The sequence below is a fragment of the Dipodomys merriami genome, unplaced genomic scaffold (genome assembly GCF_024711535.1).
Source record: "Dipodomys merriami isolate MVZ:Mamm:240054 unplaced genomic scaffold, mDipMer1.0.p SCAF_32, whole genome shotgun sequence".
NCBI classification, from domain to species: domain Eukaryota; kingdom Metazoa; phylum Chordata; class Mammalia; order Rodentia; family Heteromyidae; genus Dipodomys; species Dipodomys merriami.
In genome coordinates, this window is record NW_027204715.1 from 6,990,697 (window position 1) to 7,012,487 (window position 21,791).

A 21,791-nucleotide genomic window follows, 5' to 3' on the forward strand; every position below is an offset into this window, starting at 1 on the left:
GGTTTTTGTTCATACCACAAGTCCTATCTTTTATTTCAGGTTAACATTCACAGAGGTAAATTGAAGGTCTGTTTGGCTTTTTCTTAATGAAGGACATACATAGGAAGTGTTGTGTTCATACATGAGGACATTTTGCCACATTTAATTCAGTAAACACCACCATGAAATAACTATGGGTGATTCAGACATGAGAGGAAGGAAGTAGGAAAGAATTTCAATAGGTGTTTCCATTTCTTTACAAAGCGTACAATATCATTCTTTCTAATACCACATCTTCTTGATGGAGCATGTCAACCACAAAGAGACAAAGGATGCATGATTTCCCTTATATGTGGAAGCTAGATTCAGCTTACAAATTCACAAGTGCATAGGTTGAGTGATATGCAAGTATATAGGAATGTATTAACTGAAATATGGCATCTACCCATCTCATGGAGATCTCAAGTAGTGTAGTTCCTTAGAAAGCCAAAATCAAAGTTCAGCAAATGGAAACTCCAGGAAGCAGGTATTTGAAGTGGATGGGGGTAGAGTCAGGGGAAAAGGGTAGATGAATGAAGAGAAGGTAGACAGTGCTAAACAGAATCCAATATATATATTCTACAAAATTAAGAAGAGCGAGGGAAGAGGTGGGGAGGGGAGGGAAGGGTGAGAATGTTGGAAAAGATGATGGAGAGAGCCTGGGCTACTGCATACACTGCTAATAAAACTATGGGCTAAGACCTGACCATGGGGGCAAACCTCCGTCCCTTCCATGACACGCAGCATGGACACTGTCTGTCTGCTCGCTGTGCATCGTGCTAACATGCTTCCTGCAGCCTAAGCTTCCCCAGGAACAGAATCTCCTGGAGCTTTGGGACAGACTGTTTGCCTTTGATGTGTCCAAATAGGGCTCACTTAGAACTTCTGGCCATTGCCCCAGTGTAGAATGGGTGGGGGGAGGAGGCTCAGGATCTGGTAGGTGACTGTGGCGTGGCATAACTGACATCACATCCTTTGCAGCCACCCCCGATGCAAACGGCAGCGGAGTCCAGTGTGTGCTGGACACTGGGACGCAGGACGCACCAGAGTGTTCTGCAGGATGTCACTGGGGGCAGGACCCCCATGTTACACCATCAAGCTTCTCCACATGGCTGAGTCTGACAACGAGATGAACCGCCAGGGAGCCTTCCACATGAGGCGAATGTGTGGAGCAAATACAAGGTTTAGTATAAATCCAGTCCTTTCCCAAGCATGAAATGAATGACAGTCGTGGATATAGAAGGTGCTCTGCAGGCCCGCACTTCTGCGGGCTTCAGGCATCCAGTACTGAGGTGTTCACACACACAAGTGCTTTGTTTCCAGCATACACATTAGGTCCTTTCCCACATACCGTCCATGAAGGAAAGGGTGCGTTTTCAAAACCAACTGACAAGGAATATCTTCAGTTATGTAACTTACCTCAGAATGATCTGTGAGACAGCACATTACTGGGATAATAATCATTTTACTTGCTGGATCTATGCTAACTTAGTATGAAATATTACTTTAATAACACGATAACCTTTAACAATTACTCTTTCAACAACAAAGACAATTCTCCACTTACATAAAGAGGAAAAAAGGATTTGTGTTTAGTCTGAACTCAGTTAAAATAGAGAAAGAGATGCAACAGTAATCTCTTTTCTCTTTCCTTCTTTTTTTCTAGTTGTGTGTGTGTGTGTGGGGGGGGGGGGATCCTGGGGCTTGAACTCAGGGCCTGGGTACTGTTCCTTAGGTTTTTTTCACTCAAGGCTGGTACTCTACCAGTTGAGCCAGAGCTCCTTAAGTAAGAATGTCCCAGACTTTTCTTCTCAGGCTGGCTTTGATTTATGATCCTTAGATCTCGGTCTCCTGAGTAGTTAGGATTATAAGTGTGAGCCACCTGCACTGGCTGCAACCATGATCATAAAAGATGAAAACATAAGGAAATATATTGATACTAGGAGGCTTGACTTGGGACTGGATAAATATTTATGATTGCCTGGTTTGAGTAATGTGTTATTTTAAATAAACACTTTTTTTAATATATGCTATCAGCATATTTAAAAGGACATTTTAGTCAGGACAGAAGGTCAGTGAGATCATGAAAAACTAAAAGAAAGTTTGGAGGAGCCACTTTGGTAATTCATTTGTCAAATTCTCACTTAAAGGGGTACTTGGATGAACCAGAATCAGAAACACCACCTAGTAAACATTAACATGTAACATCAAGACCGGGAAGCCCCGGTCTGTCCTTAGCAGTCTGTCCTTAGCACTTCAACAAGCAAACGGGCATGCTTAACAAGGAAGGGCTACGCCTGGCAAGGCGCCTCATGCCTGCCATCTTAGCTACTCGGGAGGCTGCGATTAGGAAAATCATGGTCCAGAGGGGTAGGGAATAAAGTAGGACCCTATAAAGCAAAAAGAACTGGAGGTGTGGTTCAAGCTACCTAGCAAGTATAAGTCTCTGAGTTCAAATCCCAGTGCTACATCCTACCCAAAGTGAGGCACGGTAGCTAATAACTGATGTTTACAGAGTCCATATTTATTCCAAGAAAGAAAGGTATACTGAGTTTTATACATGTTCTCATTTGTTCAATATTCATCATTATATCTTCATTTATGATCCTGGAAAGGCTTTTTCTCATTGTAGCTTTCAAAAATTTCCATAATGTGCAGTTATGTAACACTGAGTCTTTGAGTAGGCATAAGTATTTTAATCAGTAAATTAACTGTAAAGGTTAATAAACTCTGATTTTAACCACACTAAAACCTAGAATGGGTACCCTACTACCAATGACTCAATAGCATCATCTTTCTACCATTTTTTTTTAATGTTCTAATGGTGGCTTCTGGGTATGCTAAGATACTCAACTTCAACAACTTCTTCTGCTGCTGCTTTTGCTTCTCCTTTTTTTTTTTTTTTGGCCAGTCTTGGGGCTTGAACCCAGGACCTGGGTACTGTCCTTGAGCTTCTTTTGCTCAAGGCTAGCATTTACCACTTGAGCCACAGCACCCCTTCTGGCTTTTTCTGTTTATGTGGTACCAAAGAATCGAACCCAGAGCTTCATGCATGCTAGGCAAGCACTCTACCCCTAAGCCACCTTCCCAGACTCAACTTTTCTTAAGTCACCTGCCAAAGACTGACATATGATCACAGAAGTTAAATGAGGGTTCCCTTTGGATTCTAATCATTTAATATGATCAACCCACACCTGTTACACTTAATATTATTTTATTCACTTAAGTGAAAACAGAAATTGAGATGACCTGTTATCAGTGCTCAGTGAGGCACTGTATCTTGTTCATAATACCTTGTTCACACATTTGCTACTGGGCTGGATAATGGAACACAATGATTTAGGAATGACACTAACCTGTGACCAGCTCCCGGATCTCAAGGTCCGTGGTCTTGCGAAGCAGCCTCACCAGCGCTGGAATGCCACCGCAGTTCTTCAGAGCAATTTTGTTATCATCATTGGCTTTCCCGTACACCAAATTCCGCAGAGCTCCGCAGGCACTACGGTGAACTTCGGTCATCCGGTGATCGAGCAGGTCCACCAGGAGCTGGATGCCTCCTTGTCTCCTTATCTGAAAGAACAAAGGACAGGGCTGTGGCCTTAGAGAATGAGGTTCCACTAGTGAAGCTGAAACATGGTTTTCATAGGAAGAATCTGCTACGCGACTGTGCAGGCTGAATGAAAGTACCGAAGAGGAGGGAAGGCAATGAAGTGTTCTCTTTAGAGTGCATTGCCTTATTTACTTCAACATCTTACTAATAAAAGCCTAAATGTATTTCTTTCGGGTTACAGAATTGTGGAAAGGTGATTTTAACCTCAAAATGAGTGTTGGGACGTTTCTTTTTAAATTTACCATGTGTTGTTGGGAAGAGGAAGGCTGAGGGGAGGGGTGGGCAGAAAAATAGAGAGCAGAAGGGTGGGGGCCTAATTCAGTCATAATAGTGAATGTATTGTGAAAATGGGGTCAGGTAACTTAGGAGGGGTTGGAAGAGATGGGGGAGAGAGATGGAAGGGTGACATTGTTCAAGACGCACTATACTCATAAATCATTATGTTGAATTGAAATCCCTTAGTACAAAGACTTCAGGATAATGTGTTTTTTAAGAAAAAAAATCTAGAGCTGGATATCAGTGGCTCACACGTGAAATCCCAATGATGTAGGAGGCGGCTTTGCAGTTTGAAGCCAGTCTGAGCAGGAAAGCCAATGAGACTTTTTTCTCCAATTAACCACCAAAACGCCAGAAGTAGAGCTATGGCTCCAACCTTGAGTAATAAAAGCAAAGGACAACACTCAGGCCCTGAGTTCAAGCCTCAATCTATATTCTCTCTCTCTCTCTCTCTCTCTCTCTCTCTCTCTCTCTCTCTCTCTCTCTCTCACACACACACACACACACACACACACACACACATACATACACACACACATAATCTAGAGATAAATACTCGAGTATTTGAAAGAATGGGGTCAAAAGGAAAGGAGTAGATGAATAAAGAGGAGAATTCAGTCAAGAATCGAATATATATCCTACAAAATTAAGAAGAGTGAAGGAAGAGGTGGATAGGGAAGAGATGAGTAAGAAGGTTGGAATGGGTGACACTGATAAAGATGCATTGTATTCACAAATACATTGCTTTGTTAAACGGCAACTCCCTTGTACAATTACTTCATGATAAGAAAATAAATAAATACTGGCAAAATTAAAAAAATAAACTAAGAATTGATCAGCTACTCAGAGCATGAAGCTGCTGGGTAGCAAGGCATTGGAGCGACCCCACTCTGTAGACTTATAAATGTAACCATTGTCTTAAGGGTGGAAGAATTGGTGTGTGAAAGCTTAAAACTGCACTCTTTGTTTTTGTTTTCGTTTTTTGGGTCAGTTGTGGGACTTAAACTCTGCGGTCCCTGAGCTCTTCAGCTCAAGGTGAGAACTCTACCACATGAGTCACAGCACCACTTCCGGTTTTCTGGTGGTTAATTGGAGATAAGAGTTTCACGGACGTTCCTGCCTGGGCTGCCTTTGAACCGTGATCCTCAGATCTCAGCCTCCCGAGTAGCTAGGATTACAGGTGTGAGCCATTGGTGCCCAGCTTGCACTCTTTAGTAGGGACATACTGCAAATACTTCAAAGAAGCCCAAAGGTGAGTGAGGTAGAGGCACGGAGGTTTTCCCTGGGGACAGGTAGGAGCACAGGAATGTCACTCACCCTCCCGGTGAGGTCCAGGACATCACAAGCCTGCCATGCTCCGCTCAGATGTTTGATGAACAACAAAACCACATGACCTTTCCGTGCTGCTTACATTCAAAAACGAATTTTAATCTTCTACAGGAAAATGCAAAAGCTATTCTTGCAATGTGTTTCTAGATGCAGCTATTCAGTACTGCCCTTTGGTGCTGGGAGCAATTTGGAATTTTAAACTGGAGCCAAATGGAAGTGGCTAGCTCACACATGGACTGTTTCACAGAATGCTCCTAGAAAAGTTGCATGAGACTCACTTAACAATGCTCTCCTCTTTTTCTTAAAACCTCAGGGCTCTTTAGGGACCGGAGGATTGGGACCTTCTTTAACTTAGTTTTGCTATTAAAGAAAACTCATTCAATCCACACATGTGCCAAGACAAACAGCCCAGTGGTATTCAGGTGTGCCTTCTCTACACACCGCAATGCTTTGAACCATGTCACCTCTGCAGTCCAGCATTCCTGCAATGCCTTTGCCCAGTTTGTGTGTTGTAGCTTATTTTTTAATTTATTGTTATTGTATCATATTCTAATATTCTTGGAAGAGATGTCTCTTTTGCATAGTTTATAGCCTTACCTTTATCTCAATGCCAAGTACATAGTATAGGTTTATGAAATGTTTGCTGAATTAATGAGGAGTTAATGTATTACATGCTACCTTAAAGTTTCTGAGGTTTGCTTAGAAATGTGAAAACATGCCCCTTCAGAGAGAAGGAAACCTTTGTGCACAGCCAAGCATGCATGCATTCAGGATACAGGGGCAACACCGATGCCAGCTTGTGAACAGAACAACCTGTCTTTGCACCCAGGATGGACCGCCGACGATTCCCCATCTGCCCAGGGAAGTTATGTTCATTCATTAAAATTTTAAAAGCAAAAAGTGAAGAGGAAGAGGAAGAAGAGGAGGAGGAAAAGGAAAGAAGAAAGCAGAGGAGGAGGAAGAAGAAAAACAAAGAAGGAAAGGATGAAGAAGAAGAGGAGGAAGAGCAGGAAGGAATGAGGAAGAGGAAGAAGAACAAAGAAGGAAAGGAGGGAAAAGAAGAGAAAGAGGGGAAAGGAAGGAAAAACAAAGAGGAGGAAGGAATAAGGAGGCAGAAGAAGAATGAAGAAGGGAATGAGGAAGAGAAGGAGGTGAAGGAGCAAATGAGGAAGAAGAAGAAAGAAGAGAAGGAGAAATAGGAGGAAGGTGGCCTCACAGAACTCAAACACTGAAGACTTTACTTAGGAAAACATGGGTGGAGTGCTCTATGCATCCTGCCTCCCACCGGCCAGGCACCAGGGAAGGAAGGGAGGACTCAGGCACAGCACTGCCCATCAGGGTACTTGCTTCCCTGTGCTCCCTGCACTCCTGCAGGTTGGGGCCCTGGGACAGGTAGTTCAAGGGATCACTGGATCAAGTTACAAAAAGGAAAGAAGCTAGAAAAAACTTGGTCCAGATGTCAGCTGAATCCAGGGCTTCCCTGATCCACACAAGGGAGATGGAGCTTGTACTGTGATAAATCAGACACAACTAGATGTGTGCCTTCCACACATGAGTTAAGTCCACAGTGACTGCATTGTGATGTCTCAGGAGGGATGGTCCATTTGTTTGGAAACGTTAAATTGTGAAGGTCAGTTTTTGGTGTTGGTGTGTGTGTGTGTGTGTGTGTGTGTGCGCGTGTGTGTGTGCGTGTGTGCGTGTGTGTGTGTGTGTGTGTGTGTTACTTCAAAGTTATCTGGGTCTAATTTTTTGAATAACAAGGTAAATCTAATGTTACATTCTACTTTTGAATATCAATAGGTAAGTCTATTCTTCCAGTGAACCTATCACTTATGTATTAGAATCAAGAATAAATCTGCCAATTAATTTAGTCAAGATCTGTATATTTTAGCTATACTGGGTATTATAATTAATATTCTCAATTTATGATAACGTATTTTCCATTTACTGACTATATAAGTTAATATAAATATTATCTCAACTCATTAAAAGGGGAAATAATTTAAAAACAAATGTAACAAATTGTTGTGTAATGAGAATACAATATTTTCCAGGATGATGAAAATTAATGCCCCATAGCCACATTTGTAAGAAGTAACTTCTAATTTAATATAGAGAAACATGTTTTTTTCATTTTGATGTTATTTGGGACTCATCAGATCATCAAAATGACAAACGTTCATTTCCTTGAGGTTAGATTTGTCCAAGAATGTAAGAATCCTGTTTCTGTTTCTTGAAATATCATATGATACATGACAGCTCAGTGGTTCCTGCACTTCCTGGTTTCTTGTTATTTACCTCATGGAATGCGCTCTTCTGTTTATTTCCCTTAACTCTGGGCTAATCTGAACCTTTAAAAGTGGAGGTTTGGCGGAGACCTCTTTGGTTTTAACCATATCTGTCGGTCAACCCATTCCTTGACCCATGACGTTATTAAAAGATTATGAGGTATCACTTCATGGGCATAGTCTTCCTCTATCACCCCTGAATCTGCTGGTCAGAGTGGCCAAACAAGATGAATTCCATATTTGTTTCAATTGTGTATTACAGATGGGGTATTAAAATCATTGAAGGGCTGGCTTCAGAACCAAGGCTCCTGGGTCCAAATCATAGCTCCTCTTAAAATCTGTGTGCCCGCCAGCAAGCTTCTAAAATGTCTATAAAACCTGAACAAAATGTAAATCTATTTCATAGGGTTATTTGCAGGATTAAATGAGATCTCAAATGTGACTTGTTTCACAAAATGTTCAATAAAATATTATCTATCAAGAAAGGACCCACTGTAATAACTTGTTAAAGGATATTTTTAATTAACTTATTACCTGGTCAATATGTGAATTAATTTAATATGTTGGTGTAACATATGGCAGTCAGGGAAAGGAATATAATTCAGGGTTATACCTTCATAAATTGGATTTAGTGTGAAACTGTATATTATCTAATAGATCCTGGCTCCCATCTGGCATATGGCTAATGAGAATAAATAGGGGATGTGTTTATCCTAGAATAACTGTACAGATTTTATTGGCATTTGAGAAGTGATTTCAAAGAATGCTGCATTAATATTATAGCAGTGAGATGTATTTCTAAGGTAAGTACACTAATGTCACTTAGTTTTGAAATGGAGTTTATTTTTATTTCTTGTTATGATTACTTACTAAAAACTTAAAGTTTTTATTCATTTTTTATTGTAGAGGTGATGTACTTCTTCTGAGAAGTCTCTCTTTAGGTCTTTAGCCCATTTACTAACTAGGTTGCTGTTTCTTTGAGGATTTGTTTTGGGGGGTAATTTTTTTGAGCTTGAAGTATATTTTAGACATGAAGCCCTTGTCTGATGCATAGCTAATAAAGTTCTCCCACTCTGTGGGCTACTTATCTTGCTAGATATGTCCTTTTGCAATGCAGAAACTCTTCAGTTTGACACAATCCCAGTTATCCTGTCTTTCTTTGATTTCTTTGTGATTCTGGATCTTAGGAAGTTTTGACCTGTTCTAAGGAGCTCTAGTGTTTCCTTATCCCTACCTGTACTTCTTCCTTCCCTATGTGGATTCCTTTATGTTTTCCTCTTGCCTTTATGTTTTGCCTCTTGCTGGGAATTCTAGTACTATACTGAAGAACAGTGAAGAGTATACATCCTTGTCTTGTTCCTGATTTTAAAGAAATGTTTTTAACTTACCATCATTAATTACAATGCTAGCTGCAGATTTGTCTGATAAAGCCTTTATTATATTGAGGAATGTTCCATGGATTCCTAGCTTCTCCAAAGCTGTTTATCATACAGAGGTATTAGATCTTATCAAATGCTTTTTCTGCATTTATTGAGATGATCATATGGTTCTTCCCCTTGCTCCTGTTGATGTGCTCAATTACACTGATTTGTGTATAGGGAACCAGCTTTGCAACCATGGAATGAATCTCATTCGATCACAGTGTATATTTTTCTTTTTATTAGTTGGTGAAGTTGGTTGGCCAGAATTTTATTGAGAAGTTTTGTATCAATGTTCATCAAAGAGATCGGTCCATAGTTCTCTTTGATGAGTCCAGATCTTGTTTTGGGATGAGGGTTATGCTGGCTTCACAGAATGAGTTTGGTAGTGATCTTTCCCTTTCAATTTCATTGGAGAGTTTGTGAAGTATTGGAGGGAGTTCTGCTGTGAAACAGTATTTGGCTGTGAATCCATCTAGTCCTGGGCTTTTCTTGGATGGGAGGTCTTTAATTGCCATTTCTATTTCACAACTTGTTACAGGTCTATTTTGTTGACTTAAATCGTCATGGTTTAGTTTGGGAATATCAATAGTCTCTAGAAATTCTTCCATTTCTCCCAGATTCTCCAATTTGTTAGCATAAAGGTTTGCAAAGTATTCCCTTATAATGTTCCAAATCTTTCTTGTTTCTGTCATGATGTTCTCATTCTCATCTCTAATTTTCTTTATTTGGGTGCGTTCCCTTCTTCTTTTTTTTTTTTTTTTGGTCAATTTTCTTAATTTTTTTTTTTGTTTTGTTGATTCTCTTTTTTAAGTCTCTAATTTATTTATTTATAATTTAATTTTGATTTTTGCTTCCATCTACTGGCTTGGGTTTTGGCTTGTTCCTCTTTTTCAAGAAAGTTAAGGTACATCATTACATTTTTTATTTGATAGTTCTCCAATTTGTTGATGTAGGCACTCAGAGCTATAAATTTTCCTCTGAGTACTGTGTTTGCCATATACCAGAGGAGCTGGCATTTTGTGTGCTCATTTTTCTTAAATTCCATAAACGTTTGAATTTCCATTCTGATCTCTTCAATGACCCACTGATGACTCAACAACATGTTGTTCAGTCTCCATGACTTAGAAAACTTTCTGTGGTAGCTTTCAGTGTTGAATTCTAATTTCATTCTGTTGTGGTCTGACAGAATGCAGGGAATAATTGCACTTTTTCTGAATTTGTACAGGTTTGTTTTGTAATGTAAAAATGTGATCTATTTTGGAGAATGTTCAATGAGCTGCTGAGAAGAATGTATATTCTGATGCTGTTGGGAAAAGTATTCTGTAGATGTCTGTTAAATCTAATCGGTCAATGAAATTATCTGCAGTTTCTCTGCTGTATTTTTACCAGGATGATCTATCCCAGATGCAAGAGTGAGGAGTTGCTGTCATAATTTTGAAGTAATATTAGTTCCTAGAAAAAGATTTTTTAATATATAGAGAGTATTATCAGGTGAAAAGGAGAGAGTGCTTCTCTTTTCAGTTAACAAAGTAGCTTCTAAAAAGCAGATGAAAAAACTAAATTTACATTAGAGGATATAGATTTTCCCAGTGGACACTCAGGTGCTCCAGTGTGGGATGTGGAGGGTTTGGCTGCATCTCCCTGTGTCTAGCAGAAAGCTGTTTCACAAAACTCCGTGTTTTTGTCTGCCTACTTCAGACACTTGTCAGGTAAGGCAAGTGGGATGACATACAGGAGTGCAATTGGCAAAGGAAAACAAGCCTACAAATATATTATCATATAATTTTTCTTATTCTTTCCACATGAATATCTAGTCTAAAGTTCTCTACAATCTCTGGAAACTCTCATTCAGGATAGATTTCAAAACCCATGTGTGCATTTCTTCTTCCCCATCACCTATTGTATACCTATTGAAATATTAAAAGAAAATGTTTGGGGGCTGGTAAGGTGGCTCAGTGGTAGACTGCTTGCCTTGCATTCATGAGGCCCTGGGTTCGATTCCTCAGCACCACATAAGCAAAAAGAAAAAAAGCCGGAAGTGGCTCTGTAGCTCAAGTGGTAGAGCGCTAGCCTTGAGCTGAAGAGCTGAGGGACAGCGCCCAGGCCCAGAGTTCAGGCCCCAACACCGGACCAAAAAAAGAAAAGAAAAGAAAAGAAAAAACAAAGAAAATGTTTGGACAGCAAGTTGCTAGGGATTCTCATGCTTATTATCCTTAGGAGGCTGAAACAGGGAGGATCTCAATTCTAAGCTAACCCAAGCAGAAATGTCTGTGAGATTTCATCTCCAATTTACCAACAAAATTCCACACTGGAGTCATAATTCCAAACAGTAGAGTGCCAACCATGAACAAGAAAGTGAGTGAGAATGTGAGGCCCTGAGTTCAAGCTTCAGTACTAGCACAAGGAGAAGGAAAGAAACAAAGACAGGAAAATAATTAGGAGCCATTTCTACAATTAATCTTTGCTAATAAAGAGTAACAAATCAGAGAGAAAAAAGTGAATGGACCGTCATGGTAGTAACTTCAGAAATATGAAACAAAAGGAATATCTTACTGAGAATAATAGGTCATTTTTAATCTTTATAAACTAGCTTTTATGTCAGAGAAATAACTGAGACTGTAGTAAATATAAATATTAGTAAAAAATCATTTATAACTCTGGTTAGAGGAAACCATTTCTCATGGAAATCCCTGAAACGATCTATTTTGCTGCAGCTAGAACTTGAAAGTTCTTTTTACACTCACAGTTTCATCATTTAAGGAGATAAAAGAAAGTGAAAGAGGCCTCTTATTTTGGAGTGAACACGAATCATTATTTTCCCATATGATGCATTTTACCAGACAAACTCACAAAGCCTCTGCAACAGCACAAGCAAGCCACACACACCACAGTCCTTGGCCATTCCGTTCTCTGTTGCCAGTGGTGGTCATGAGGAGTGAAATGGTGTAGAAATTCTAATCATCTGAGAATGATGCCATCAGAACACCATCAGAAGGAATGAATACCATCAGAATAAATACAAGATTTTTTTTTTACTGAAAACCCAGCAGCCAGTCAGTGAAGTCATAGACACAGAGATCAAAGGCAACGCAAAGCCATTTTTGTGGGTCAATGAGGTCACAGACATAGGGGTCAGAGGCAACTCAAAACCACTTCCTGTGGGCCAAAGAAGCAGGCATAGGGATCACAGGCATAGGGATCACAGCTACTTTATGTACACAGAGAGACAATATCCTCTTGTAAACAGCACTCACAACTGCTGAATCCTCTTTTAAGAAGTTCCAGTGATCCCACAAGTTCCTAGGCCCAAGGCACCACGGAGGAAATGGAATCTGGGTAAGTATAACTGCATCTGTTTGCACTGGCCTCGTAGATGTTGAATACAAAAAAATCACAAAGCAATAATAATGATAGAAAATGCCTAGAGTCAGCCTCCCTCCCTTACTGCGTTCCAAACTCAACTCAGCTGACTCCTTCCTATTTCCATATTAGATGTTGTGTGATAGGGAAATCACATGGCTTTTCACTAAGTTACACAATGCTGCTGAAACCAGGCATTCAGGGCCTTGAGGGACTTGAAGACAGTTGAGCACTGGGAATGGGTGGGAGGGTTCCTCCTCCCCGGGCCATGTGCCTAGGTTCAAAGGCTATCCATGATTTCTCTCTAGTCCATACTGAAACCCCGTTTTCTGCAGATCAGCTCACACAATATATTCAGCATGGGATATGGATACATGTGTGTATTTTAGCATAAGACATTTTATCTCTTGCAAGCTGTATAACAATCAATGCAAGGCCTCATATTATTTCAGTAATTTATAGAAATGATCCATACCTAGTACTATTGTCTAAAGCCAATAGTCACGATCTATAAAAGGTGAATATTGATTAAAATATTTGAGGAGACCTCTCAATAGTCAAGATTGATAACACATTCGTTGTTTCAATTCCTTTGATCCCTTCAGCTTGTTTGGAAAGTTGCTTATCCTACCCAAACAAGCAAGCATCAGTCTCTCCTGTGGGGCCCTGATTGGATTCTTCCTCGGGACTTCAAATCTATATCCAATGCACATACTCGCTGAAGTACAAAGGAACAGATGAAGCACCAAATCTGCATTTCTTCATACTGCAAAGACTTCTCTTCGATTCCTGACACAGTTAAAAAACTGATATCAAGCTGAGTGCCAGCGGCTCATAACTGCAAGCCTAGCTACTCAGAAGGCTGAGATCCAAGGATTGTGGTTCAAAAATCTGGGCAGTGTGTGAGGCTCTTATCTCCAATTAAGCACCCAAAAGCTGGAAGTGGCTGTTCAGTTCAAGAGGGAGAGTATAAGGGGAGGTACAGAAACAGAAGGACTAACGGTGAACAAATGAAAATGAACTATAATGCAGCAATGCACTCACTGGATAACATGTTGAAAATGAACTATACAACCTATGGATGAGATGGGAGAGAGCAAGGGAAAGGGTGACATTGTCCAAAAGGAAACGTTATCTTTGCATGACTTATATAACTGTAACCCTTCTGTTTAATAAAGATTTTTTCAATTAAAAAAAAAAGAGGGAGAGTGCCAGCCTTGAGCAAAGCTAAAGGACAGCACCTAGGCCTTGAGTTTACCCGTTTCAACACAAAAAACAAAGACAAAAACAAACAAAACCCTGAAGCCATTCTAAAACCCAATGTTTTCATTTTGGATATGATGTCACACTGTTTTAGACATGTCTGAAATAGGACGCGGGTTTGTCTAGGAGAATGAACATAATGCAAAGAATTATAGGAGAAATGAGGACTTATGGAAAGATGAACATACTCTAAAGCACCAATAAATAGTACAATAATCCATGGACAACAAAGAGAAGAAAATCCTTCAAATTCAAACACTTGCAACATCTAGGAATCGAAGAGGTAGAATTATGACAACAGGCTCATGGGACTGGAGAAATTATTTGCTGTGTACAAGACAGAAAAAATGTTTATATCCCTCCAGGTGCCAGTGGTACAGGCCTGTAATCCTAGCTACTCTGGAGGCTGAGAACAGGAGATGTTATTCAAGGCCAGCCTAGGAAGTAAAGTTTGAAAGACGCCAGTCCACAGAGGGAGGTGAACACAGTGGCCCATGCCTGGCATTCCAGCAATGGTGGGAAGCCTGATGTAGGCAGTTTGTGGCTCAAGTGGTAAGCTTTGGCCTTTTGTAGCTTTTCAAATGCAAGCCCTGCATTAAAATATCACAGCCAAAAATTTTCACATGCTTCCTTGAGAGATGAGGAAACTGAGTGGTCGGCAGGACCAAGCCTTAACATCCTCCCTTCTGCACTACTGAGCCACATCCAGGGCTGCATCTACCACGTGCCCAGAGCTGCGTGCACACTTCTAAAATACGATGTAGATGGTATTTGCTGTACGTATGTCTCTCCATTTGCTTTATCACAACATTGTATTCATGATATTTTTCAAAATAGATAAATAATATTTATTCCCAAACCAAGTAAACTTACTCCTTCGAGGGCTGGGAAGGTGGCTCAGTGGTAGAGCGCTTGCCTTGCATGCCTGAGGCCCTGGGTTCGATTCCTCAGCACCACATAAGCAAAAAGAAAAAAAGCCGGAAGTGACGCTGTGGCTCAAGAGGTAGAGCGCTAGCCTTGAGCTGAAGAGCTGAGGGACAGCGCCCAGGCCCAGAGTTCAGGCCCCACGACCGGACCCAAAAACAAAACAAAAAACAAAAAAAAAAACTTACTCCTTCGCATTTCCTTGGAGGCCGTATTCCTCAGAGGAGCCCGGTATGTTCTTTTATGTACTTTCATTTGCATAGATCCTTGCTTGCCTCCATTATGATAGGAGCAGCAATGGAACTAGGTAACTTCTCATGCATGCAGTGAAAAATGTTTCTCTGGGATAAACACGTAGGATTGGTGTATTCAAGTACATGGTGCAGTTCAAAAAATGAAAATAATTTGCATTCCACTAACAGTGAGTAAAAGCCATTCTGCAGACAGGACACAATGTTAAATTCTTCTTTTAATTGAACTGGTCTATTACATGCAAAATGATCTCTCTTTTTAGATTTCAATTTGCATTTTCCTTTTTTTTTTTTTCTGAAGAGGTTGAGTCTGAAAAAACTCTTCACCAAAGAGGTGCCTAATCTACATAGATGAAAGTCAAGGGCTTTACTGGGCAATAGAAACCAACCTCCTAATAAATGGAGGGAGGTGCCCTGTTCATGAATGGAAGGATTGTATTGTGAAAAGGCTGTACAACCACTTACACTTAAAGATTTGAATCCACAGTCACAAACAGATACTTTTTTGACCATGACAAAATGATTCTTTTATCTATAATCTTAAGGCATGAATAAAAACAAAGAAAGTTTCATGAAGAAGGGGCAAGTCTGTCTCATATGTAAATACTACAGAGACCACATTCATTTTGGTACTGCTGAGTACAGATTCATAGTGGGAGAGAAGGAATGACCAAGGAAAAGATCCCATTGCACCGAAGACCTACTGTGTGGTAAAGGAGGCGCATTGCAAGGAAGACTGAAGAGCTATAGGCTATAAAGCTCACAAACCAGTTAATTAAATGTTCCAAATGAAGGCAAAATTAATTTTTATGATTATCAAGGTTGGATGAGGTACCCTGCCAAGAATGGAAACAAGTTATTCCTCCCAAATAATAATTGCACATGAAGCAGAGAGCTTGTAATCCTAAAGATTGCAGTTTGAAGTCAGCACAGGCAAGAAAGTCTGTGAGGCTCTTATTGCCAAATAATCACTAAAAAGCTGGACATAAATCTGTGTCTCAGGTGGTAGAGCAGTAGCTGCAAGCAAAAAAGCTTAGGGACAAAGCCTAGGCCCAGGCCTTGAGTTCAAGCCCCAGGGCCAGCGCACACATATACAAAATTATTATACATGGACCCAAGATTTTGTTCCAACGTCGGCATCCTAGTTACTCTTGATTTGAAAAGTCTGAACATGATTCTAATAACCCCCAAGGAGATCACAGGGAGCTGCTCAAGCTAGCATGCCTCTTCATCTCAGGGCTGGTTCAGATCCTCACTTCCTCGTCTGTCTTTCTCTTTTGCCTCCAACCCTCCTCACACCAGTGCAGCCTGTGGACATCGCCCAGGTTCACAGAGGGGATTCAGAGGAAGACGCAAGGTCGCCTGAAAACAATTGTTCTTCAGATTCTGGTCTGACTTTAAAAAATAATTTATGACTCATCCCCTTGAGTCTAAACATGTGTCCTTTTAGATGAATAATTACTAACCTAATATTTTATTCCTTTATTTGGAAAGGGTCTAATCTAACATTTATGTGTGGTAAAGCTAAATCCACGTTGCTCAACATCTAAAAGAGATTTTTGGATGAGCTCACATTAAATTTGAAAGCACAAATCCCACAGGGCAGGGGTATCGTATGAGAATTTGAGAATCATTCTGACATCTTGGCATGTGACTAAAGCAGGCCAACAACATTACTGTCCCAGAACTTCCAATCGAGTCACTCATGTAACAAATGTTTGTCCTGGGCCCTTGGAGGAGGCTGAAATGAGGAGTCCTCATACCTGTGCTAGAGGAGACAGTGCAAGTAAAGCAATCACCAAACAGTCACATTCTTTTCCCAGTTGAATCTACCGTATTTCAGTGAATACGTTTGTATATACTTGCAGACCACTCAATGCATTTACTCATATGTTTATAAATGAATGCTAGCTTCCACATTTGAGGGAAAATATGTGTGACCTCTGTCTCTTGGGGCCTGACTTCACATAACATGATTTTTTTTCTAGGTCCTTACATTTCTTTGCAAATGATACCACATCATCCTGTCTAATGAATGAGTATAATTCCATATTTAAACTCAAAGTTCAACAATATAAACATCAGGAAGGGGAGACTTGAAAGGGATAGGGTGGAACCAATGGGAGAAGGATAGACACATGAAGAGGAGAAGAGGTGTGAATGCAGCCAAAATTCAGCATACATCCTACGAAATTAAGAACAGCAAGAGAAGGATAGGTTGGGAGAAATGTGTGAAAATGTTGAAGGAGGTGACACCGATCAAGATGCATTGCACTCCTAAACTGTTTTGTTCAATGGCAATTCCTTTGAACAACTACTTAAAGACAATAACAATAGTAACAACAATAGCAACAACAATGATAAGAGAAACCACCAAAGGAGCTAATACCACTGTATCAATAGTGGAAACTAGAGGCAGTTTTATCTGGAAGAAGAGTAGCAATTTTCTAGTCATCATTTTGGATCCTTCTTAAAGAAAATCCATCAGATTATAAATAGACATAGATGAGGATATAGATACAGATATAGATTTCCTTATGCTTCTCTCAACACCTGTGGGATAGTGTCGCCAAAGGCTGCGTGAGGGGACGTGAGCTGGGAACCAATGACACCAGCTGTGGTAGAGGGTCCCAAGGAGACAGAAGTGATGTCCAGATGGTCACAGGTTGGATCAGGGGAAAGGTGTGTGGGAAGGAAGGACAGAGGTGGGAAGAGACAGGGAAGGAGAGCTTCAGAGCTGGACCTTAGGGCTTTGGCTATCAAATGACCCTGGGCTTACTGCAGGGATCCAGGAATCCAGTGTCTGCTGGGGTCACTAAAGTCTGCTGATGTGTAGTCTACAGAAGACAAAAGCTCCAGGCAGAGCCACTGAGGCTGGCTACCTGGGTGAGAGGCACTGGACTGACAGGAAGACAATGATCAAATTCCAGATCTGCTTTGCAGGCAGAGGGGGAAAAATGAGATCTGACCCGAAGAATGAATTCATGAATGATGGCGATTCTTGGGCTTTCACTCTTCATAAACACGTCTGTTGGTAACCACCACCACAGTAGTTTTTAGTTGACTGACAGATGGCCAAGCATTTATGAAAGATTCAGCACCTCATTTAAATGTCTATTTTATTGGCATTCCAAAAGCACAATAAAAAATGCTATTCTTTCATTCATACAAAATGAAAACATAGCATTTTTTGAAAATACCAAATTATGCTAAGTATAGACAGGGAAATAATAGAGAAGTTGTTTTACGTTTCCACTGTCCCACGATTGCAACAAATGATAACTATTAAAGTAAAAGTAACATATTTCCCTAATGGGACCCATAACAGATATGTAGAGAAAAAATTCCTATGCATTTATTTTATTTTAAAATTACATATCTGAAAAATTGTCACTTCAAGTAAGGCTTCTATTAAGCCAATAGAAATTGTACAGGATCTAATCCATGCTTTATTATATGAATTATGGGGTTGAAAGCGTCTTTATCTTGTCTTCCTGTTTTAGGCTATGAAGTGTCCTGCAAGCAATGAAGGCATCCTTCCTTTCATTGTAGTAATAACCAATACTTAGCAGACTAAACTCTGGCTGAGGGACAGAATCAGTCATTTTGTTCACTTGAAATGATATTTATTAAGCGTAAGTCATGTTTTCGAAGATTCTACAGGTTTTTGACAGAAGAAATAGATCCTACCAATCGCACAAAGAAAATGTCCTCCTTAGGAAACAGGGTGAATCAATACTTTAGAAAAAATAATAGTTGAACAGGAGACCTACATAAATAATGTAGCAAAAGATAAAGGGTACATTTTTAGAGTGCCCACTTTATTTTTCGTGTGTGTGTGTGTGTGTGTGTGTGTGTGTGTGTGTGTGTGTGTGCGCTGGTACTGGGACCTGGGTACTGCTCAAGGCTTGCGTTCTACTCCTTGAACCACAGCTTTGAGATAAGAATCTCACAGACTTTGAACTACAGTCCTCAGATTTCAGATGTCAGTGGTTAGGATTACAAGTGTGAGCCACTAACACTCAGCACTTAGGTGCACACTGGTAGAACTGGAAACAAACATTGGAATCACTGTTAGGCACTGCTATGTATACTGGGCCCTTAAGCCTTCCCCAAGATGAGGGATTTGTTTTGAACATTCAAATCTGGACACTTTATGGAGTAAAATACAAGATTCATGGGAACGATAAAGGAAAAGCATGGCCTTAAGGGTGCCATGTTTGGCAGCTGACACTCAGAAGGGTTGTTTGGAAGGAGGGAGAAGAATGGAAGGTGGGAGAAGGCGGGGAGTGTGGAGGACGTCTGCCTGTACAGAGTGGTTTCTAGAGGCAGAATCATGGAGCATCTGTGTGGAGATTCTGGACATGATAGAATGGCAGACCTACACCAGGTTTGTGTGCACAGGAATGACATGAGGAATTGGTATCACTGGCAAGAGAATGATTTTGAGGTGGGGTGGGGGAAAGCATTATGGATTTGTGAAAAAACATAAGCACATCCCAGATATCAAGTATATGTTACCTTTTGACATCTGGGATTTTACAGATCTTATTTTATGGAAGTGGAGATTTCTATATCTCTCAGTTGCTTACTTAAATTCACTTTGTTTAATTCTCTCAACGGTGGGCTCTGAGCTGTAGAATGTAACACTGCTGGGAACTTGAGGGTGGGGTTGGCAGAGAATCCCCAAGGCTGAGCACAAAGAAAAACCAGAGATCAAGCCACCCAATTTCCTCTGCGATTGGGAGCTGTGATGAGGGAGATGCAGCTGCAACTTGACATCCTGAAACATGGGGATTTCAATGGTGTTGCTCAACAGGCTCAATATTACTCATGTGACGCTTATATTTTGGTATAAATTGGCACTCTGATGGCTTTGGATGGACAGGGATCCTATGCCTATAATCCTACCTACTTAGGAGGCTGAGATCGGAGAACCCTGATTTGAAGCCAGCACAAGCAAGAAAGACCCTGAGACCCTTATCTTTAATAAACTACTAAAATAAAGCTGGAGGTGGAGCTCTGGCTAGGGTGGTAGACCACTAGCCTTGAGCAAAAGATGCTTGGAAATCAAGGACATGTCTAGGTGTTGTCAGGTGTCAGGACCGGCACCAAAAATTAAAAAAAAAAAAACATTATATATGAAATTCTGTTTTTTAAAAATAATTTTTAAAATCTCTTTCCCATTAGGTATTTGAAGGAATATGTTCGTAATAGTGACTTAGTTTATGTCTTAACTCCTTAAGTGTCTTCCCCTGACTTCTGTGTGCTAATGCATGAACTCTTCCCAGACTAGTAGTAGGAAACTGTTATGAGTTTGAACAGGTGGGTAGACTCGGAGGAGCCATAGCACAGCACAGCTGCAGGAAAGGAGTTACCGTGTTACTCTTAAATTCTGCATATGCAGTAATTGAGTTCTTCTTTTTTAAAAACAAACAAACAAACATAAATGGACTCATCAATTGCTGCTAGGTCCTTCAGTGATTCTATCAGGTTTAAAGCCAAGCATCACTCATCTTGGCCTTTGGTCCAAGGTTTTGTTGCTTCATCTGTCATCTCTCCCTTTCTGATTCACTTTTAGCTCTGTGGACTGGGCATCAGGGAGCTACTGAGCACCTGGTGTGTTCTCCTGAGTCTCCTAAGTAGCTTCCTTTGTATCAGACAGGCATCCCGACGGCAGATCAGCCATGGAGAAGCACACACCCAACGTTATACCTCTTCCCTCTGTTCTACAGCCATCTCCCACCCTTAAGTCCCATTTACCTCTTGAAACAGATGGTGGGCTTATGTACTAACCTTCTACTCCATGCACACTCTGAGGGATACGAGCACTGTCCCTGCCTAAATCTTGCCTGATTTGTTCAGCATGGATTTCCCGAGGGATGAGAGAAATATTGGATTAGTCTTACAACATTCTATGCCACATGTGACAAATGTAGCTCTGATTCTGAAATGTTACAGTAAGTCCAGTTTGTACAGTTCACTCTTTAGGAGATGTCATATGCCAAGAAAATCAGGAGTTAAGAATAGAACCTTCTGGTGCCTGAGGATATCTCAAAAACCTTAGAATATTATACAGTCATGAATATAATAATATTACACCAGGCAAACATTCTGCACATGTAGAAGATGTTTGTCTTAGAACCACCTTTGCATTTCATGAGGTAACAGAATTTTTCCCACAAGGAAAAGCCAATCTTCTGTATAAAATGCTGGGGCACCATGTACACCTGCAACTTGTTTATAGAAGGTGATGCTGAATATATTAGCTAATTATAGATATGCAGATGTCTTGTTTTCCTCCATGCAAGAATATATAAATGCATGTGAAATAGTGGAGCACTCAGGCCTATGGCTGAATATCCAATTTCCATTAGGTGTACTTGGGTTAAAAGGTAGAGACAGATAAAAGTCGGAACAATAAAGGGGATTATTCATAATTCAAACTCTTCACATTTTGCTGTCACTCTTCTGGGAGGAAGACATTAAAATAGAAAAATTTGAATTGCAAAACAAATTATCATCTATTGATTCATTTCTTAGGGCATTTGTTGCAGAAAAATTAAATACAGAGCTTGAAAGAGTATCAAAAGGTGGAAAAACATTAATTTTGGTTTCCCAGAGAGATGATATGAAAAACTGAGAGGTATTTATTTATTAATGTGGATGTGCTCACCATGGTGGAAAGAGGAAGATTTGAATGAAAAAAAATTAAGAAAATTGTAATTTACACTGAGAATTTTTGGAGGGGGATATTTGCAATACGAGATGGATCAATGCCCCTACGTTCAGGAGACTACAGGGTCCTGGGGATGGAATGGACTGATCATAACAATCACCTAGTTAGGGAATTGAATGTTCTTTGTTAGTGGAAGTAATGTGGAAGGGTGTCTGAAGGAAGATAACTTCCCAAAGGAGGGAAAATGTAGCTCCTGTTATCACGAATCTAGCTTTGCAGGATTCCTATGTCCTGGGAGGAACAGCTCCTCATTCTAATAGGTTGTGCTAGGAAGAATAATGTTCTCCACCTACAACAACTCCATGAGGTGCC

General features: G+C 40.4%; 1 protein-coding gene across 5 annotated transcripts in view; it reads right to left on the bottom strand.

Annotated features, from left to right (window-relative positions):
* Positions 1 to 21,791, bottom strand: part of Ctnnd2 (catenin delta 2) — a 795,501-nt gene that overhangs the window by 193,785 nt on the left and 579,925 nt on the right. For all 5 annotated transcript variants that reach the window (XM_070042191.1, XM_070042192.1, XM_070042190.1 and 2 more), the window contains one exon: positions 3,375 to 3,588. In XM_070042191.1, coding sequence (XP_069898292.1) covers positions 3,375 to 3,588 — 214 coding nt within the window. The remainder of the gene's footprint in view (positions 1 to 3,374; positions 3,589 to 21,791) is intronic.